The sequence below is a fragment of the Aulonocara stuartgranti genome, assembly GCF_965226115.1.
Source record: "Aulonocara stuartgranti genome assembly, chromosome: 13".
NCBI classification, from domain to species: domain Eukaryota; kingdom Metazoa; phylum Chordata; class Actinopteri; order Cichliformes; family Cichlidae; genus Aulonocara; species Aulonocara stuartgranti.
Genome location: NC_138949.1, coordinates 20,413,480 through 20,432,770, shown reverse-complemented (window position 1 = coordinate 20,432,770; position 19,291 = coordinate 20,413,480). Strand labels below are relative to the sequence as shown.

The 19,291-nt window shown below is 38.7% G+C and overlaps 1 protein-coding gene across 2 annotated transcripts in view; it reads right to left on the bottom strand.

Annotated features, from left to right (window-relative positions):
• prokr1b (prokineticin receptor 1b) overlaps positions 1-10,558 on the bottom strand; it is a 121,190-nt gene extending 110,632 nt beyond the window's left edge. The window contains exons 1-3 of one of the 2 annotated variants that reach the window (XR_014280617.1): positions 10,359-10,558; positions 9,008-9,664; positions 1,415-2,554 (exon numbers count right to left, since the gene is read on the bottom strand). Coding sequence is in view for 1 of the 2 variants with exons in the window: in XM_082558254.1 (XP_082414380.1) it covers positions 1,849-2,554; positions 9,008-9,474 (1,173 nt within the window). In the remaining variant the exon portion in view is untranslated. Of the gene's footprint in view, positions 1-1,196; positions 2,555-9,007; positions 9,665-10,358 lie in introns of those variants that run through there. The other variant, XM_082558254.1, reaches the window with a different exon arrangement.
• Positions 10,559-19,291: the final 8,733 nt, after the last annotated feature.

Below are 19,291 nucleotides of genomic sequence, written 5' to 3'. Positions count from 1 at the left end.
AATGAAATGGGAGAAAATGATGTGTTTTTAACACAGGCTGCTAGTAAGAACTTATTCCTGAGAATGGTCAGGTTCAAGAACTGGGTGGAAAATGAGTGAAAAAGCATAGTTCAAAGAAATAACTTCACAATGCCACGTTTTTCTTTTATGACATCAGCAGATACTTTCCTGTGTTTTGGGTTATAGTCACTTGTTTCAACTCTTATTTAACATAATACTTTAATTTTGTAAAGTCTGATAGCTTTTTAAATAAAGTCTATTTAGAAAAAAAGCATGGTATGCTTTAGGATATGGTTATCTTGATTGACAAGTCACTACCCTTTGAGTGTACATTATCCTCAGATTTCTCAATCAGATTCTAATGTGACATTTACTAAAAAAATCCAAGATGCCAACAGCAAAAATGCTCAAATCCAGCCTTCAAAACATGACTTCACAAAGCAGTGAGTTAAATCACAGAGGCTACGTCCATCTTTTATGTACAGACAGTAGGGTTACCAGGGTGACGAGTTCCACCCCATCTAATATCAGATTGTTTCCTTTACAAGAAATGTCAGTAGAAAAGAAAGGCCAAAAATAGCAAATACACATCAATCACTTATTGTTGTTAAATGTCACAAACTTAAATAATAACATAACATTTAGCTACATGGAAATGTAATTTTTAAGGAGCCGTGCTGGCTATTTCACACTTTTCAGCTCTTCTTGGTATCATTCACTGTACATCTCTACATACCCACAGGACCGATAAAAGTACCCATATGCATTATTTATACCAACTCAGAAAATATACGGGAGTATAAGGTTTGTACTTTGTCTCACTCTCACAGTTGGAGGAATAGCACATTAAGTATTCATTATAGCCCTTGTGCGTCAGTGTGGTGGTTACCAACATGACCAAAAATAAATCTCACTAAACTTTATTCTCTATCAAACAAATTTACTTGGATGCTGGAAGGCTGCCAAGGAAGATATTGTCTTTTAGCCCCTCACTGCTTCTATGTCTATAAATGAAAACAAGCTGTGAAGTATTCCAATCTTTAATATTTAAAACTTTCGCTGTGATAAAGAATACATTCAATAATAGCACAGGCAACTGAGGGACACATAGAAAAAAATGCAGCATGGTAAACAAAAATAGCCTTTGTTTCCAGTTTCTTATAGTTTATTACCATCAGGAAATATAACATGTACTGTTCTACAAATAAGCATGCAATATATTGATTGTTGTAGCGGAAATGATGAAAAGAATGTATCTTTACACTCAGCAGACATGGAAATATGTCTTTGTTGGGTTATTCAGTTGTTAAAATGAACTTTGCTCAATGTTCAATACTTAGATATACTTAAATGGCATGGAATTTGTAATTTCATGGAATTTATAAAATGTGCACTTATACACACACACACACACATATATATACACACAGTAAAAATGGTATTTGGTATTTTAAAATTGGTGTCAACACTTATTTGATTTTGTTCAGAACTTATACAAGTAATACCAAGATAAGCATTTTGGATGGGCCAGTTAGGGCAGCAGCAGCTATTATTCACATGTTTTCAGTGTAATATAGTGTATACAGATGAGACAATAATCTACAATGCACAGTTAATACCCACAGTATGAACAGCACAACGATCACATTCTCATAATGCAGAAATACTGTAGGTATTTGGAATATATATGGAACTGCCTAATGGCCCAGTAGTCAGTTCAGTGGTTCCGTGCGGTTCGTGAAGCTTGGACAGTTTCCATAATCTGAGCACAAGATTTGATGTCCAAATCTCAGCAGTCTACTACAGAGACCCAAATGTCAGTAATATTTAGTTTGACAATTTTTCTCTTCACCTTAGGTGAATGCATTCAATTTCCTCTGTTACTGGCAAGGAGGAAGTTCTCACATCCATCTCCTCGACAGTCTTACTAGGGGTATAAGTTGACTTCCAGCGCAACAGTACAATCTTCTTCAGGTACTTAACTGTGTTGTTCTTGACACTAACAAAACAGAAGGTATTTATCATGCTATTGCTCATGGCAATACACTCAATAATGTAAAAAGCCACCAGTGAGTTCTTCTGGCGGGAGATAAGTGTCGGGTGGAAGTCTCTCAGAATGGTGAATCCAAAATACGGTGCCCAGCACAGGATGTATGCGGTCAAGATTCCGATCAGGACCATCACTGTCTTACGGCGACAGCGCAGCCTCTTCCGTATTTGCTCTGTCTGAAAACCTGGGACATTTTTGAACCACAGCTCGCGGGAAATTCGGGCATAACACATTGCCATGGCAATCACAGGGCCAACAAATTCCACAGCAAAGACAAACAGGAAATATGACTGGTAGTACACTTGCTGGTCCACAGGCCATATTTGGGCACAAAAGACTTTGTGAGTGTTTGAGGTGGCGCCTCCATGAGGGTACATGGTCTCAGAGGCAAAATAGGCAGAGGGAATTGATATCAGAATGGGAACAATCCAGACTCCTGTTATCAGACAGTAGGCAGTTTGGTACTTCATACGAGGCCTCAGAGGATGGACTATGGCCATATACCTGGAAGAAAAACAAGACAACTGTTATGCAATATTAAACAGCATATTTAGCAATCTGAGTGTTATGGAAGTGTCATAGTTACAAAGAATTATATCTAAAATTGTATGAAAATATAAAATTATATTGGCAGAAGTCATTTTAGTATGGAAACACAGATAAAAGAAATATGTATATCCATATGTAAAGGAAGACAGAGGCAGTAAAATGTTTATTGCTACAAATAATTACTTTTTAAAAATAATTTATATTATAATTATTCCTCTAGGCACAGCTAAAAGTTTAATATTTACACATTTAAATAAAAAATGCTTATATATTGATGTATGACAGCCCTGGTTTTACATCAAACAGATGATGAAGACCCAAAAATTATGCTACCCCTTGTCCCCGATGTGAACGAGAGCATTATCAGTATGGTGACCACTATTACATCACAGAAATGTTGCATCATACATTAAAGGTGATTTCAGGGAAACTTTGTATTGATTAACGGCGATCCTTCCCTCATAGTGGAAAAGTAGATAAAAACCATGATGGCAATATGGCCCCACGGCTTTAACAGAGCCACCAGCTTCCCTTAGGCCAACCACCAATTAAAGTATGTAATCATATTGCAATAGTTTTAAGGATGGGTAAATTTTGTGTGTGTCTGTTTGTGTTATTTCCAAGGGCCTTTTTAACCTGAAAATGGAAAAAAAAAAACCTTTTCACTGCAGCTGTTCTGATACGACAAAATAAGAGACATTTAGTATGGTTCTGTTGTGTTCTGACCTACTGAGGGACCACAAATGGAACGGTCCCTATACGGCACTTTCCTGTTTGACCACTTCATACAACATGCCTCATTCACCCATTCAGGACACCTAAATGCTTTCTATCTAACAGCCACACACATTCATACTCTGACGAACACATCGGAAAGCAACTTGGGGTTCAGTATGTTGCTCAGTGATACTTTGGCAAACAGACTTAAGCTGCCAGTTATCAAACCAACAACCTTCTGATTAGTAGGTGCCCTGCTCTACGTCATGAGCTACAGTCACCACAATGCAACCCTGAAATAAAAGCAGCTAAATGAAATTCATTCGTCATTATTTTTTATTTCTTACACCTGTGCTTTCCCACACGTCAAATTAATTATCTGCTATAAAAAAAGGCTTTTAAACAGCTTCTGTTTAATTGAGCACTCACAATGGTTGCACCTGTGGCCTAATAGCGTATTCTTAAAAGCCCCTGTGGAGCAGGGAAATTATTTTACTGCTATTGTTAAATAATCATCATTATTACCATTGCATTAATAATATAATCTGGAGTTTATATTGCATTCAGGGGTTGAACAGTGTGTGTCTTTCAGAAAGGCTAAAAGTAACAGGACAGGAAACAGGCTTGGAGAGTTTTGCAGAAGTGAAAGTTATTTTGAGCAGCAGGCTAAGACGAGGCTTTAACAATGTAACAGATAGCTTTAAGAAGGCCTTAAGATGTTATGCATACAGTTATAATGTTGACCTTGTATTTCAGGTGCAGTTATGACTATTTTATACACAATGCATATCTGTGCTTATTAAAGAGTTGGAGCTCGGTCAATTAATTGGGGGTTGGAAGCTTTGTTCGGCGCGATGTCCGGACAATCTATTGTGCAAGTGACTTGGAGCCATAGAAGGAATTGCAATACATGCTTACAAAACACTTATATATCAGATCATTTTATATTAAGGTTTTAGTAGAGGTTCTTGGTTAAAACATTTATTTAGTAGAAGACATACACATAGTCTCAGTGAGCCTCTGGTCTGGTAAAAGGTCAGAAGTACAACAGGTGAATTGAGAAAGAGCATGTGGGGTCAACACACACACACACATGAGTTAGATTTATTTAGAGGAGAGATTAGTCATGTCTCGGCAAGAAAGAGGAACAATTCACTTTAAGACAAGAACGGAAAGTACCAGCCATGAAAATAGAAGATGATCTTCTGGGTTGAAAGTCATTGTGGTGTTGATCTGATCTATGTATAAAATGTATCTGTGACGCATGAAGGGGCATCAGTAAACAAACCCTGATGTTATAAAATAATTGTTTGTGCTTTAGTAAGTCGGAGATCACTGGCTGTCGGCGTACAGAGTGTTCTTCCCACACGTGTGTATTCATTAAAATCATTGTTTGACCAAGACCTTCTGGACCAAGGGTGGTTTGTACTCTCCTTCCTCAATTTTGAACCTTAACACCCCTCAAGCATATAAGTCTGAAGGGGACAGAAATGGCTACACTTTGCATCCTCCAGAGAGGTTTTTTTGTCCTTTCCTATTTACTCACCAAATATAATATTGCTGATATGCTCACTTGCCATGTTTCATGTTATTCTTTTTTACATTTGAAGACGGTCTTTACCTAACATTTACCAAATACCTTATATTTAACTTAAAGATGGCCCTTTTGGGACCGTGGAGAGTTACAAATATCTCTGAAGTTAATATACATCATTTTTCAGATGTTATAGGGATGAGAATTATCAATTATTTAGAAACAAGTTTATCATCATACCAGTAAGATGAATATTGAGTTTCTTTAAGCACGGCTCCTGTTTTTTACTTAAAAATTTTCCAGCTGCTATGTAACATATCTCGTGCCTTCATTGCCAAATATTTTATTATGTTCACCAGTTAGTCACTTACGGCATCTGCTGATGATGCAAGGAAGATATATTGCTATCTGAAAATACTATTGATATCTACTTTAAGATAAAGTACTGCTAGTGAGAGACTGATCTACTTGACTACTAGTCAAAAATGTTCATGTTTTGAAATGCATTTTTTAGTAGGGTGACCTTTCTGCTGAGCCAATGTTGAATGTTTGATATGTAAGTATTTCCTGCTCATTTCATTTGTATGCTGTAGTATAGCATGCATATGATGTGCCAGAAAACTGAATAGATAATATCAGTAGGACATGAAAAAGATTCATCATAGCAGAATATCTACCTGCTGCATGCTAAACAGAATATTAAGTGGATCTGTTTATACTGAGCTTCTTCAGATAATGAGCAGTCAAAAATGAATTAACCAATGTTACTAATGTGCTCTTTAAAGCACTAGTGATAGAGTGAACAAATATTTTTTCCTTATTGACAATGTACTAACACTTGAAAATAAATCTGAGCCATGGTTAACTTTTGCACAAAGGTACAAGACTATACTATATAGAGCAGTGTTTCCCAACCTCTGCACATAGGTGTGCCGTGGAAGATTATCTGGTTATACCTGCTGCATCCGGCCTGAGTAACGGGCAGAACAATTACATTCTCTTCCACTAGAGGGCAGTACAACTACCTGCTCTAATTAAATGGTTTGCAAACTGCCAGTAAAACAGAAGAAGAGGAAGAAGAAATTAAATAATAGCCATGCTTTGAGTGAGACAAGCAGCAATAGCAATGGATAAATATTTGAAAAGAAGAAGTAGTAAATCTGACCTGTGTCCTGGAGAGAATTCCGACCTAGATGACCCTAGCATGAGTAGTGGTCAGAAGAGAGCAAAAAAGGCATACTGGGCACATACTGAGTCAATTCCGCTATGCCTGGTGCGCAGGGAAAAATTATCAATATGCTTATTGTGACATTTATTTTGGTGGTCTGACAATCTGATAATGTTAACCAAATTGTCAGTTTGGTCAAGAACCAAATAGCATGCAACAACGTGCCTGATACCGTCAAAGCACAACCCACATGACACACATACTCACTGAACGCCTTCTTCAGATCTAAAAAACACATATAGACTGGCTAAGCAAACTTCTGTGTTCCTTCAAAAATGGGTGGTCTACTGTTTAATGGCTAGGGAGGTAACAACATTGTTCCTCTTAAATCCAGCAGTTGGACTTTGCTCTCCTGTAGGAGGTCAAAGTGTTTCTCAGGAAGTCTGAAGCACGTGATTCCCCTGAAGTGGAAACCCACCATCTACCTGATGTTGCAGAGGCAACCAGGGTACCCCCGCAATGTCCAGATCCTAAAGGAAACTGGGTTTTGACTTGTCTGATGGTTTGACAGAATCATTTTGAAGCCAACCAAAGGCCTGACCAAACCATGACCTCTCCAAACACCTCCCACAGTTCTTCAGCAAATGCCAGATGTGTGTTCCTTTTGCCTTAAGGGCTAAACAAGCGAACCAAACTTAATAGGATCATTACTTCAACTTGACAGTTCCTTCCATAATGTCACAGTTCTGGGTCAGTTTTGACCCAGTATTTTGAGTTTTGATTGTTAGTTTATTTTTGGATGATTGTTGTGGTTTTGGGCGCTATGAGTATTATCATTATAATGATGATTATTATTAGAATTCTATGTTTCTGTTTATTCATGTTAAGGATTTGTTCTCGGTTGTATCTCACGTTTAGTTTAGTTCAGGTTCCATGTGTCATTCTCTGTCTGTCTGTCTCTCAGTGTCAGGTCTGCGTCTTGGTGTAGTGTTCTCGTTTCCTGTTTTATTGTGAAGGTCTGCGTCTCATGTGAGTGTGTCCAGTTTTACCTCTGTCTTGTCTTGTTGATTATTCCCAGCTGTGTCCACCACCTGTGTGTAATTCCCCTGTGTTTTTCTGTGTGTATTTAAGTCGTGTCCTCTGTCATTGTAGGTGCTGGTCCGTCTGTGTATTCACCATGTTTCATCCATGTGTTCCCTGCTGTCTACCATTGTCTGCCTCTGCTCGCCCTCCTTCTTGTTCGTGTTCTGGTTTCTGCGCTGTAGTTCAGTTGTTTTCCAGTATAGTTTAGTTTGTCTTCATTTGCCATTTTTCCTTTGCCATTTATTCAATAAACCACCTTCACACCTTCACGACTGCCTGCGCTTGGATCCTCCTTCATTTCTTCCACACGGCTCTTCTCACTCGCCGTGACACATAATTTGGTTTGAGAATTGCCACTAGGAAGCAACAGCCACAATTCCTTGCAGTGGAGGAGCAGAACATGATTCATTGAGACAGTGTCCCTAGCCTACATCAGAATGCTGCCCAAGTTCTGCCAGAGGTGAAGATTTCCCACCTCTGCAACAGATGAGATAAAGATCTCCCACCTATGAGCTCCAAGATGGCCAAGGTCTCTGAACTGCCATTTGATTTGTGAGCACAAACAAAAGCTGGGATCTGTTCCCCTGTCCAAAGGCAGAAGAAAGCAACTCTGAGGAATACTGCACTGAGCAGGGTGGGATATAAGTATACTGGCTTGGCTCATTGCCCTCCCCACTCTGGACAGCTCCAGAGTTCAGCTTCTCTGCAGGAGACTAGCTCCAGAACCCAAGCTGCTCATTGAGGCAAGCATGGCAATATATCGGTGGTAACACCTCAATCACTAGCTCAGGTTACTTCCCCACCACAGCAATAACATTCCATATCCCAAGAACCTGTTTCAACAACTGGGGATGAGACCAAGCCTCTGCCTTTGACTACCTGATTCACATGGCCAGATTTGGTAGTCTTAGAATCTCATATCTGCCTTTTGCAAATTATGTCTTTCTGTTGGCTTCATCAAATGATGGCCTGCAGCTTACATTGAGGTGGTTGAGAAGTGAAACTAAACTAGCTAATACCTCCAAATCTGAGGACATGGTTTTCTGGCAGAAAAAGGCTGCATGCCCACTCCATGTTGGGAATGAGTTGCTGCCCAAAGTGAAGTTCAAGTATCGTGAGGCCTTGTTCAAGAATGAAGAAAGGAGAGAGCAGGGGAATGAGACATGTATTGGTGCAGCATCTGAAGTAATGTAGATGCTGTACCTGTCTGTGATAATGAAGAGAACATGAAAGCAAAGCTGTATATTAACTGTCCATCCACATTTCCACCATCACCCATAGTCACTTGCTGTGGTTAGTGAATGGAAGAAAAAGATCACAGTTGCAAAACTAAAAAAATGCTTCCTGTGAAGGGTGGCTGACTCTACCTTAGATATAGGGTGAGAAGCTTGGTCATTTGCAAGGAGCTCAAAGTAAACCTGCTACTCTTCCAAATAGGGACCAACTGGTGTGATTCAGGCAACTTACTGATCCTTGTTTTTGTATTTATGCTTTTTCCCTGTTGGATTATGCTTGCAGACTTCTTTAAACAGCCCAATAAAGACTCTCATTTTTTGTTATTAAGCATATCTGTATTTTTCTTTTGGGTTGATACCTCTGCATTCAAACACTCATCATAACCTCTTGGCTCTATCACTCAGAGAAACATACTATGTTGTTTTCAAGTGAAGTAAAGACCTCAAGTTCAAAAGACAAAGACAAAGAATTGCACAGAGTTTTCATATATCCCATTACAGCTGAATAAAGCAGTGTACAGTTTTCAAAGTTTTTCAAGTTATATAATCTCTATACACTTTATACACAAAAATGAAATATTTTTTTCAAATAAAAAGAACTGAATCTAATTGCACACCCATGCAGACTCACTCACAGACATACAGACAAATGAAAAGATTGAGAAACTCACCTGTCAACTGCAATGGCAAGCAATGCGTTTGTCGACACGTAGAGTGACACAGTACGGAGATAGTTCACAGAGGCACAGAGCACCAATCCATGATCCCAGGAAAGCTGCTTAACCACGTAGTAGTCCACCAAGAATGGGCAACAAACGACTGCCACAATGAAGTCGGAGATGGCCAAATTAGCAATGAGCAGGTTGGTTAGATTTCTGAGTTTTTTGTATCTTGTCAGTGTGGCAATGAATATGAAGTTTCCCAATCCACAAACAAGCATGATGCAGACAAGGACCACACCGATAACAATGGTGGCAACAAAGAAGGCTTGACCCTGTGTGGTATCGGGGATCTCATCTGGAGGGATGCCATAGTCCATGTCATAGTTGTCCATGTAATGATCCAGCTTGCCTTCTCTGACATTTTCCTGCATCTCTCTAGAAGGTCCTACCACGAGGCTGATATTTGACTCCCCCATATCTTAGCAGAAAATCCTTCTTTCTTTGGGTTTGTTTGGTTTTTAAATTGAGAACAACTTGATCCAATAAATTAGGTATTAAATGTTCATACTTTGTGGTACATAATGCATTCCAGAGCTAAGATGTTTGCGTGAAGATAAAGTATTTCAGCATGCTGCGTCTTCTTTGGAAACAAAAGGACATCTTCACCTGGAAAAGACATTTCCCAACTCAGCATTACTCATGCAGGGTCACATTCATGGCAACAAGATATGATCACAACAAATTACATGATCGCAATGTTTCAGCTTAATCGTGTTGGCAAGTGTGACATGTCTTTGATTTTTTCCTGATGAATATGTGTGTGGGTAAAGACATCTAGTCGGTGATTTTATGTAATTTATTAGGACCTTGTCACTTTACTGCAAACCAACATAACAGACAAGGCTGATCCTGATGACAGTGCCCTTTATTTCTTGCAAAATTTATCACTTTAATGCCCCTGCACATGAGGTAAGAAACACTAAATATGGCAACCCATCGCAGGAAAAAGGGCACATTTTAACAGGATAAAAACGGATTTGTAGTGATAAGCTAGTGCAATGCAATTAACCCGACTGACCCAAAACAGCGCACAATATAATGTGAGAGAGAGCAGGAAGAATGATACAAAAAAGTAGAATGAAAATTTTTTTCTAATAAGAACCATGCAAATCAATTCATAGGAGCGTTACTTATTGCTGTCATTGGAAAAAAAAGAGACCCCCCGAAAAAAGCAGAAATATATAGATGAAATTCAGCGTGAAATTGAAATAATATTTCAGGCACTTACCAGCAAACATTGATAAATGTTCCGTGTTTTTAAAGTTTAGGATAAAAGAATAAATAAACAAAGTTTAATTACCCGCTCTTAGTGAGGTGTGAGCGCAAGCTGAAAGTGGTTGTTAACGGACAATCCAGCCGGTGGAGACGCAAGGTCTCAGCTTTGCTGCTCACTGATTAAACTGTGCGTGCTGATGTGACGACTGCTTCTCTGTCCTTCGGCACTTCTTCACAAGGAAAAGTTGCGTCTGGTTCTCCTCAGCTCCAAGTGATAAATCTGACGAGGAGGCGCAGTGAGGAAACCACACTCGTCTTTCGGGTGGAGTGAAAAAAGGGGGTGGGTGTCAGTGTATGTATGTGTGAATTATACCTGAAAGTTTAATAGACGTCCATAAATGCGCAGCTTGGCATAGATAGGATGTTTAGCTAAGCTAACATTTAATATAAGACTAAATGGTTAAAAAAGAAAATAGATACGGTGAGGCTTTAGGCATCACACCATACAGAACAGAGAGTCCCTTCACCTTTTGTGTGTTGTGTTGTTCATCGCGCCACACTGTGGTTTATACAGATGATTAACTCCCGACTGAATCTCACTCAATCTCACTCAAAATGCGTGATTTTCCTCCCGTGGGAGGAAGGGTTAGCTCATGCATATTTAGTAAGTTGGAAAAATAATTGTAGTGAACTTGTCTGCAAACAGTTGCTACATACACATCCAGTATGACTTTCCTTTTCTGGTGCTGCTGCTCTAGGGTGGATACCAGTTAATTAGTTAATTTGGTGCAAGATTGGTTTTATGCAACAGTTTATTCTTCTTCCTTTTCTTTTTCTTTTCTGGCTGGCAGGGTTTTAGGCACGCAAGTCAGTGACACCACACAGAACAGAGCCATTATATTAGATAAAGAGAGTAGCTATGTGGTTTTCTGCTCAGAGTTTGGCTTTGACCCTATGCTGACCTTTTGAAAGCAAAGCCCACCACCTTTGACACTTCTAACCCACAGCAAATTTATATATTTATTTATTTGGTTATGAACATGTTCTTTCCCAAGTCTCGGGTGTGGTGACATCATGTCTACTTATCTTCAAATCACATCACCAATTTATGACATTGTTGCAAGCTGCATTTTAATTTGCATGTATTGTAATATAGAGGAAGAACAGAGAAAAGAAGGGATTCCAGAAAATAAAATAATAATGCTTTGCTTTGCAGAAAGGATTTAAATTCAGCTAACCTAAAGTTTAGCTAAAGACTAGACTACAGCCTTTTTTTTTGTCAGTTTTTCAACAACATATTGCAAATTTATGCTGTGCACCACTCGCTGGGTCTTACTTGCAACAGTGTAAATTTAAAGCTTGATTTAAAATAGCTGCTTCACTTCTAACCTTATAGTAGTATATCACAATATATTGGTTAATACTAAGTTGCTCCATAAAATGTAATAAGCTGCCATTGTCTGTCTTTCTCAGAATGCTTATGCAATACCTAGTATTCTTCCAGTGTAGAGCTATGCTGTGTTCTCATTTCCATAGTTCTTTCATCCACACAGCTGGTCCAGTATAAATTTTTCTTTTCTGCATTTCAGTAAAAGTAAATTGTTCAAGATTAAATAGCTCATAGTCTATAATGATTAGTTCAGATTTACTTGTGATGGCAGCACAATGCACAAATCATACACAAGCACAAATAAACTCTATGATGCTTCCCATTATGGTGAAGGCTCTGTAGGTATTCAGTGCAGGACCAAAAAACTTCCATACAGAATGGAAGAAAAATTAATGTTGCTTATCTCTTAACTCCAAGAATTAGACAACTCTAGTGTTCTGGCAGTTAGCATTGCTCATTAAATGTTCACAAATCCCACCATTATTCTGATGCATGGTATTGTCTTTGTGATATATCAGAACCTAGAAAAATTCACTGAAAGCACTTTTGAAATATTCTGATTGGTCTATTCATTAACAAGTATGCAAATGAGTCAGGGTATCTGTAATAGCAGCACGTTTTGGTTTTGTGTTATTGCTTTGCTGCTTGTGTTAAAGACCGTGTTTCACTTGTAGTGTTGTCAAATTTTTTGAGGGGTCGAGAGAAGCTATAAATATGATTCGAACCTTATATAAACAGTCTGATTAGACTGTATGACGTTTCTGATTAATTCTATGTATGATCTGCTTTGTAGAATGTCAATACCTGAAAACGTTCACTGAACACACTATTCCGCTATTTGACTGATGCAACTCTGCCTTCTTCTGTGCAGTTGTACACACACACACACGCACGCACACACACCTACAAACACAATTCATGTTTTGCATTCAATCACATGTTTACTATTGACAATAACAACTTGGTACAGTTTGGGAAACCAGACACAAACACAAACACACAAACAGACAAACAATACTTTGAGCACTGTTTGTCTGTGATCAGCCATCCTGAACTCAGATGAATACACGCAGACAGCAGCACTGTTGACTTTTAAGGCTCAAGGCTGCTGTTGCTTACAATACCTCTGACAATCATATTTCCGTAGCCTCAAAATGCCTTTTGGTATCCTCTCCCACTGAGCGTAGCCAGTTGGCAACTACAAGTGCATTTTAAACCTAAGAATGGATAACAAAGACACAAGTGAAACAGCAGACACCTACTCCTGTTATAGACTTTTCTTTTTTTGAACAACGCTACATCTACACTCCTGTTCACCTGAGATGAAAGAACTGTCTTTGCATGTTCCTATTAGTTTTTATTACCCTCTAAATATTAGCCACTTGCTCTGCCTTGCTGTGTAACCCAGGAGGCTTGACCAGCAGGATAAACACCAAGCTTTCATTTCCAGCTAAGGGCAGCTCTATAATCTCACCCAGGCCCCAGATTTATTGCTTCTCGTAACCAGAGAAAATAGATAGAAAAGAGAACAAGGAGAACCTGCTTTTCTCTCCTCAGCCATGAATAATATGCACAAGACCTTTAATCTGTGGTTTCTGCATGTAGGTGGACGGATTGGAAATAATCTTTATTGGTTACAGTGTTTTCAGGGAATAAACAGCAAATGAATCAGAATCCATATAAATATATTTCAGGGGTTTTGAATTGGAACAGAAGCTGTTTGTTAAAAATGTTGGTTCTGTCAAGGACAACGGAACACATTTACAAGTCCCTTCGTTGGCCTGGCATAGGTAGTTTTCTGTTTCCTTCTCAGTCATTCATTATCTCTATGTGTGAAGTTGTGTGTAAACAAGTTATTAGATGTCCAGTTGTCTTTCTTTGCTTATGCAGGAAACAGATTGTATTGATCTGCTAGTAGGAGTCCCTCTTACAATGCTGATTGTAGGAAAGAAACAAACTTTCTAAATGAGGTCTAAATGAGCTTTGTTTAACAGGCAACATGTTAGGGTGCCCTTTAACCCTTTAAGACCTACCATAGAACCAAGTCCGCCAGAGCTTATATTATATTTTTACATGGTGTAGTGCCATTTTTGGGAGCATTTCAAGTTGCTATACATCAATACAACAATTATAGCCCAGATTTTAATAATATGTATTCATTAAGTGCATAGTAATTACATAAATTGCAAAAAAGTGCAATAAACTACAAAAAAATTGAAAATCGTTTTTGCTTTTTTAACATATATTTCTAGTTAGAGAATTTTAAGAGGCTTATCCCTCAAAACTGTAAATACAAAAAAGTTGCACAAAATAGTTTCCTACCACAGGAAATTTATTTTGAGTGTCTTCATAGTTTTATTTTTTAAATACACCAATTTTTATATACTGCAGGAAAAACGAAAATAAATATTATAGTGCAAATTTACAAAAAAGCAGCATATGCATCAAAATAAACTATTTCCAGCAGTGCAATTTGAGTTTTAAGCATCCCAGAAAAGACACAGAAAGTCATAAAGTCAAACATAACTTTTAAAAACACCAGTATAGGCCCTGAGGCCCTGATGGTAAAAAAAAAACTACATTTCCGCGAAAATGACGTCACTTCCGGTTTCAGGCAGGTAATGGCGGACATGCAAAAGGCCACGCTGACGTCTATTCCAATGTAGGAAGTGTTATGAACAGCTGATCGGATCGGCAAAGCGTGTTTCTGGAATATTATGTTTTTGTTGCTGCAAGTGCTTTTTATGCAGTTTTTGCAAAGCTATATGTGGAAGGAATGTGACCTAGGACAAGCTGATGGCATAAGATGTAAGTACAACTCCTCCGGTTTCATATGCAAAAAAAATTTACTGCGCTAGCTTACGTGGTTGCAGAGCTACCGGGATTTAAAAATAGTTACGCAAAACAGAGCATGCCCGCTCCGACCGGCTCTAAAGGGTTAATGTCAGTGAACATTTGTTGTAGTGCTACAGTTCAGTATGTGGAAAAGACAATTTCACAATCTAATCTCAGTGACTTTTGTTTGAAAGAGAAAAAAAAAAATATATATATATATATATATATATATATTTATATGTTGACATATGCAATGGTCTTTTCTACATTATGTATGAAGACCCTGATGAAGACCCTGGAGCAGCTGGTCCTGGCTCAGCTTCGGCACCTGGTGAGCTCATCATTGGACCCACTTCAGTTTGCCTACCAGCCTGGCATTGGTGCGGATGATGCCGTCATTCACCTCGTGCGTCATTCCCTCGCTCACCTGGAGACCACTGGGAGCACTATGAGAATCGTGTTCTTTGATTTCACCAGTGCCTTCAACACTATTCTTCCCACAGTCCTGAAGGACAAGCTGGAGAACTCTGGAGTGGACCATCACCTCACTACCTGGATTTTGGACTACCTCACTGACCGACCACAGTATGTGAGAACTCAGGGCTGTGTGTCGGACAGGGTCGTCTGCAGTACGGGGGCCCCACAGGGAACGGTTCTGGCTCCATTCCTTTTCACCATCTACACTGCAGACTTCTCCCACAACTCCACCCAGTGCTTCCTGCAGAAGTTCTCTGATGACTCTGCAATAGTCGGCCTATTCACTGATGGGGACGACAAGGAGTACAGAGAACTGACACAAGACTTTGTGGACTGGTGCCAGCTGAACTACCTCCAGATTAACACCAGTAAAACCAAGGAGCTGGTGGTAGACTTTTGCAGGCACAAACATCCTCCACTGCAACCACTGAACATCCAAGGTATGGACACTGAGGCTGTGGACAGCTACAGGTACCTTGGTGTTCATCTGAACAACAAACTGGACTGGTCTCATAATTCAGACGCCCTCTACAGGAAAGGGCAGAGCAGGCTGTACCTGCTGCGGAGACTCAGATCTTTTGGAGTGGAGGGCCCACTCCTGAAGACCTTCTATGACTCTGTTGTGGCCTCAGCCATCTTTTATGGTGTGGTCTGCTGGGGTGGCAGCATCTCTGCTGGGAACAGGAAGAGACTGAACAGGCTGATCCGCAGGGCCAGCTCTGTTCTAGGATGCCCTCTGGACCCAGTGGAGGTGATGAGTGACAGGAGAATGGTGGCTAAGTTGTCATCCCTGTTTGACAACATCTCCCACCCCATGCAGCAGACTCTGACAGCACTGAGCAGCTTCTTTAGTGGCAGGCTGCGGCACCCACGGTGTGGGACGGAGAGATTTCGCAGGTCTTTCCTCCCTACTGCTGTCAGACTCTACAACAAAAACTTCAACTGATCAAACACACACAAACCCACACATGTGCAATAAAACTAAGTGCAATATTCTTTTCTGACAAAGTTGTATTTTTACTCAGTTGTATATAGAATTTGTATTCTATTTTTATCCTATTGTATATTTTATTCTATTTTATTCTACTGTATATAGTATTTTATTTTATTCTATTCTGTACAGTTGTGTACTGTATTTATTCTTATTATATTCTAATTTTTGCTATATAACTTTTGCACTGTCCACTTCCTGCTGTGACAAAACAAATTTCCCACGTGTGGGACTAATAAAGGTTATCTTATCTATGTTATCTATCTTATCTTATCTTATCTTATGTAGTGATGTAATGTAAAAAAAATAAATAAAAAGGAAATTGCTTTAAAAAAAAACATTTCTTTGAAACGCTGCCTACAGATAAAGATGGAATACTAAAACAGATCATACATAAAACCGACATACTGTAGTCATGTTTATCATGTCAAATTGTAATCAGTGAAATAAAACCCCTGGAGTCAAAGGGAGTGGAAAATATTGAAATAAGTCACCCTATTGTCAATCATTTGATGCAAACAATAAATCTCTAAGAACACTGCAAGTATTTCTTGCAGCACAAATTGCACAAATTTAACTTCCAAGAGAAATGTGCCCAGCAAAGCTTCTGCTTTCCGAAAGAAAGCCAGAGGAAAACTAATGTGTTCGAGTGAACATAAAAGCAAACACTATGCCTTCAAGAAACATTTATTCTGGACATCTGAATCCTTTTATTGCTTGCTTATAATAGCAGTAGACATGGTTGACTAAAGACTGCTTCCCAGGAGAACTCACAGCAAGTGTGAAATATGGTGGCTGAAGTTTTCAGACTTTAGTCTTTGGTTGAGGTTACTCTCAGCCTAAACCTCTCAGCTACATGGAAGCTTCCAGAGTGCTTGGCATATGCTTGTTGTAAGCATATGTTTGTTAAGGTTATTACAAGAGACTGGACAATTTTCTGCATTGTGTTTGAGAATAAAATAACGCTGTCTTTATAGCTAGAGTTGTACCTTTCAGCAGGATGGTGATCCTAAGCACATGGCTGAAATTTACATACTGATGCCAGCATGCTAGAATGGTGTACTATGAAGTAAAGGTGAAATGAAACAACAACAAAGGTGAAGCCAAAAAATAACCACTGGTGATAATAGGTATCACAACAGTGATTATCAACTGTCTTTCTGCCTAGACTTTCATACTGTGTGACAATATGTGTGAATAGAAGAGTGAAGATACAGGAAAGAGTAATAAAGAGACTTTAATTTGTATTACTAAAACCTTGGAAGAATTTTCCTGGAGAGACTCTATATATCAGGTATCATAGTTTTCAGCGTTCTCTGTTAAGCCAGGCTTTCTGTGTGTATCTCTGTGTGTGTATTCAGATGAAGGGGGGGATTCATGCCTCATATGACTCATCTTGTGCACAATGTGATGCTTTTGAGCGCCGCCTACTCCACTAGAGACATTATCACATCACAATGGTAAAATGGCGATAAAAGTCTATAAAGACCATTTGCAACACTGTTGCAAATAAGACAGGAAATAATACTGTCAAAAAATTATTAATTTGGGGATTTAGCGCACAGAGAGGCAAAATAAACATTTTAATTTGAGTTATTTTATTGCTGAGTGCATTCTCAGTGCTGCTGTTTATTTCTGCCACAATGGATGCACATTAGAGCTCTGAAAGTTTAAACTGCACGCATTTAAACATTAAATGTTACCGTCTCATAGCCTAACAGAGACATGGAAATCACTTTAGTTTGTCAGCAGATCATAGTGAAATTATACTGAACGAATAAGAATTCTTGGGGTGTGTTTGCAATTGCGGCACTTTAATTAAAACAAACTTAGCAGCAGATTAGAATCAAATATAAAAACAACCAACATTTTCCACATTACCAAATTAACACATGCATGTTTCAGTGACAATGAAATGCACAGTTTGCACTGCTGTAATTTTACAATTGTGGTTCACTGGCGAAGTACAACTTACAACTTACAAGTTGGACATAAAAAGCTCTGCTAAATATCACAATAAGTGCATGAGAAAGAATCTAATTTTAAAGCGGACAGGGGCTTTCATTTCATTAATAGCAAATTGTCATGTTTCTGCTTCAGAGCCATCTTTTCAGCAAAACACAGAGATTCTACTTTGCTTTTCACTTGACTGAGCTCTGCAATTTGATTTGAAGTTAAAACAAATAACACAATGTGCAAGTACAACATTAAAAGAAAAGTTGTATGTGGTTAGGTCAGGACTTATTTCAGTTATGTCATGGTTCTTGTATTTATTGCTTCTATTGGAAATTAATAAAAACCCATTATTAACAACCTTTTGCGAGGAACCTAGGAGTGATTTTTGACTCTAATCTAACGTTTGACAAACAGATTAATGCTGTAATCAAGACCAGTTTCCTTAACCTTTGGCTACTTGCTAAAGTGAAGCCATTTCTCTATTTTAGAGACTTTGAAAGAGCTATCCATGGCTTCATTTCATCTCGCCTCGACTACTGTAATAGTCTTCACTCTGAAGTTAGTCTGTCATCAATTAGCCATCTGCATCATGATTACTAACTGGCACATGCAAGCGAGGCCACATATCCCCCATACTGGCATCATTACACTGGCTGCCAGTTAGTTTTAGAATTAATTTTAAGATTTTATTATTTATTTTTAAGGCGTTGCACGGGTTAGCACCCTCATACCTTTCTGATCTTTTAAATTGGTACACTCCAATGTAGCTTGCCATCACCAATGTGTGAATGTGTGCGTGAATGGGTGAATGACTGAATGTAGTGTAAAGCACTTTGGGGTCCTTAGGGACTAAGTAAAGTGTTATACAAATAAAGGCCAATTACTCCTGCAAGATCACTGAGGTCTGCGGATCAATTGCTCCTGCCTGTCCCGAGGTCCAGATTTAAGCACAGAGGAGATCGGGCCTTTGCTGCTCCTAAATTGCGGAACAAACTTCCCCTTCACATCAGGACCTCACCAACATTGGACACTTTTAAAACCTGTCTGAAAACCCACTTTTACTCCATGACTTTTAAATCAGAATAAGTTTGTATTACTTTTATTTATCTTACTTCTTACTCAAATCTTTTAATTTTATGATTCTTTTTCTTAACTTTTATCATGTCTGTGTATGTTTTTATATCTTTTGATTATCTTAATTGTACAGCACCTTGGTCAACATTTGTTGTTTTAAATGTGCTATATAAATAAATTTGACTTTGACTTTGAACAATTGACTATACTGGATATCTCTGTATCTACTCACATGGCTGCTGTAATTGCGTGAATGTTAATACATTTGTTGTGCAATACCTTTGAGGTTATAAAC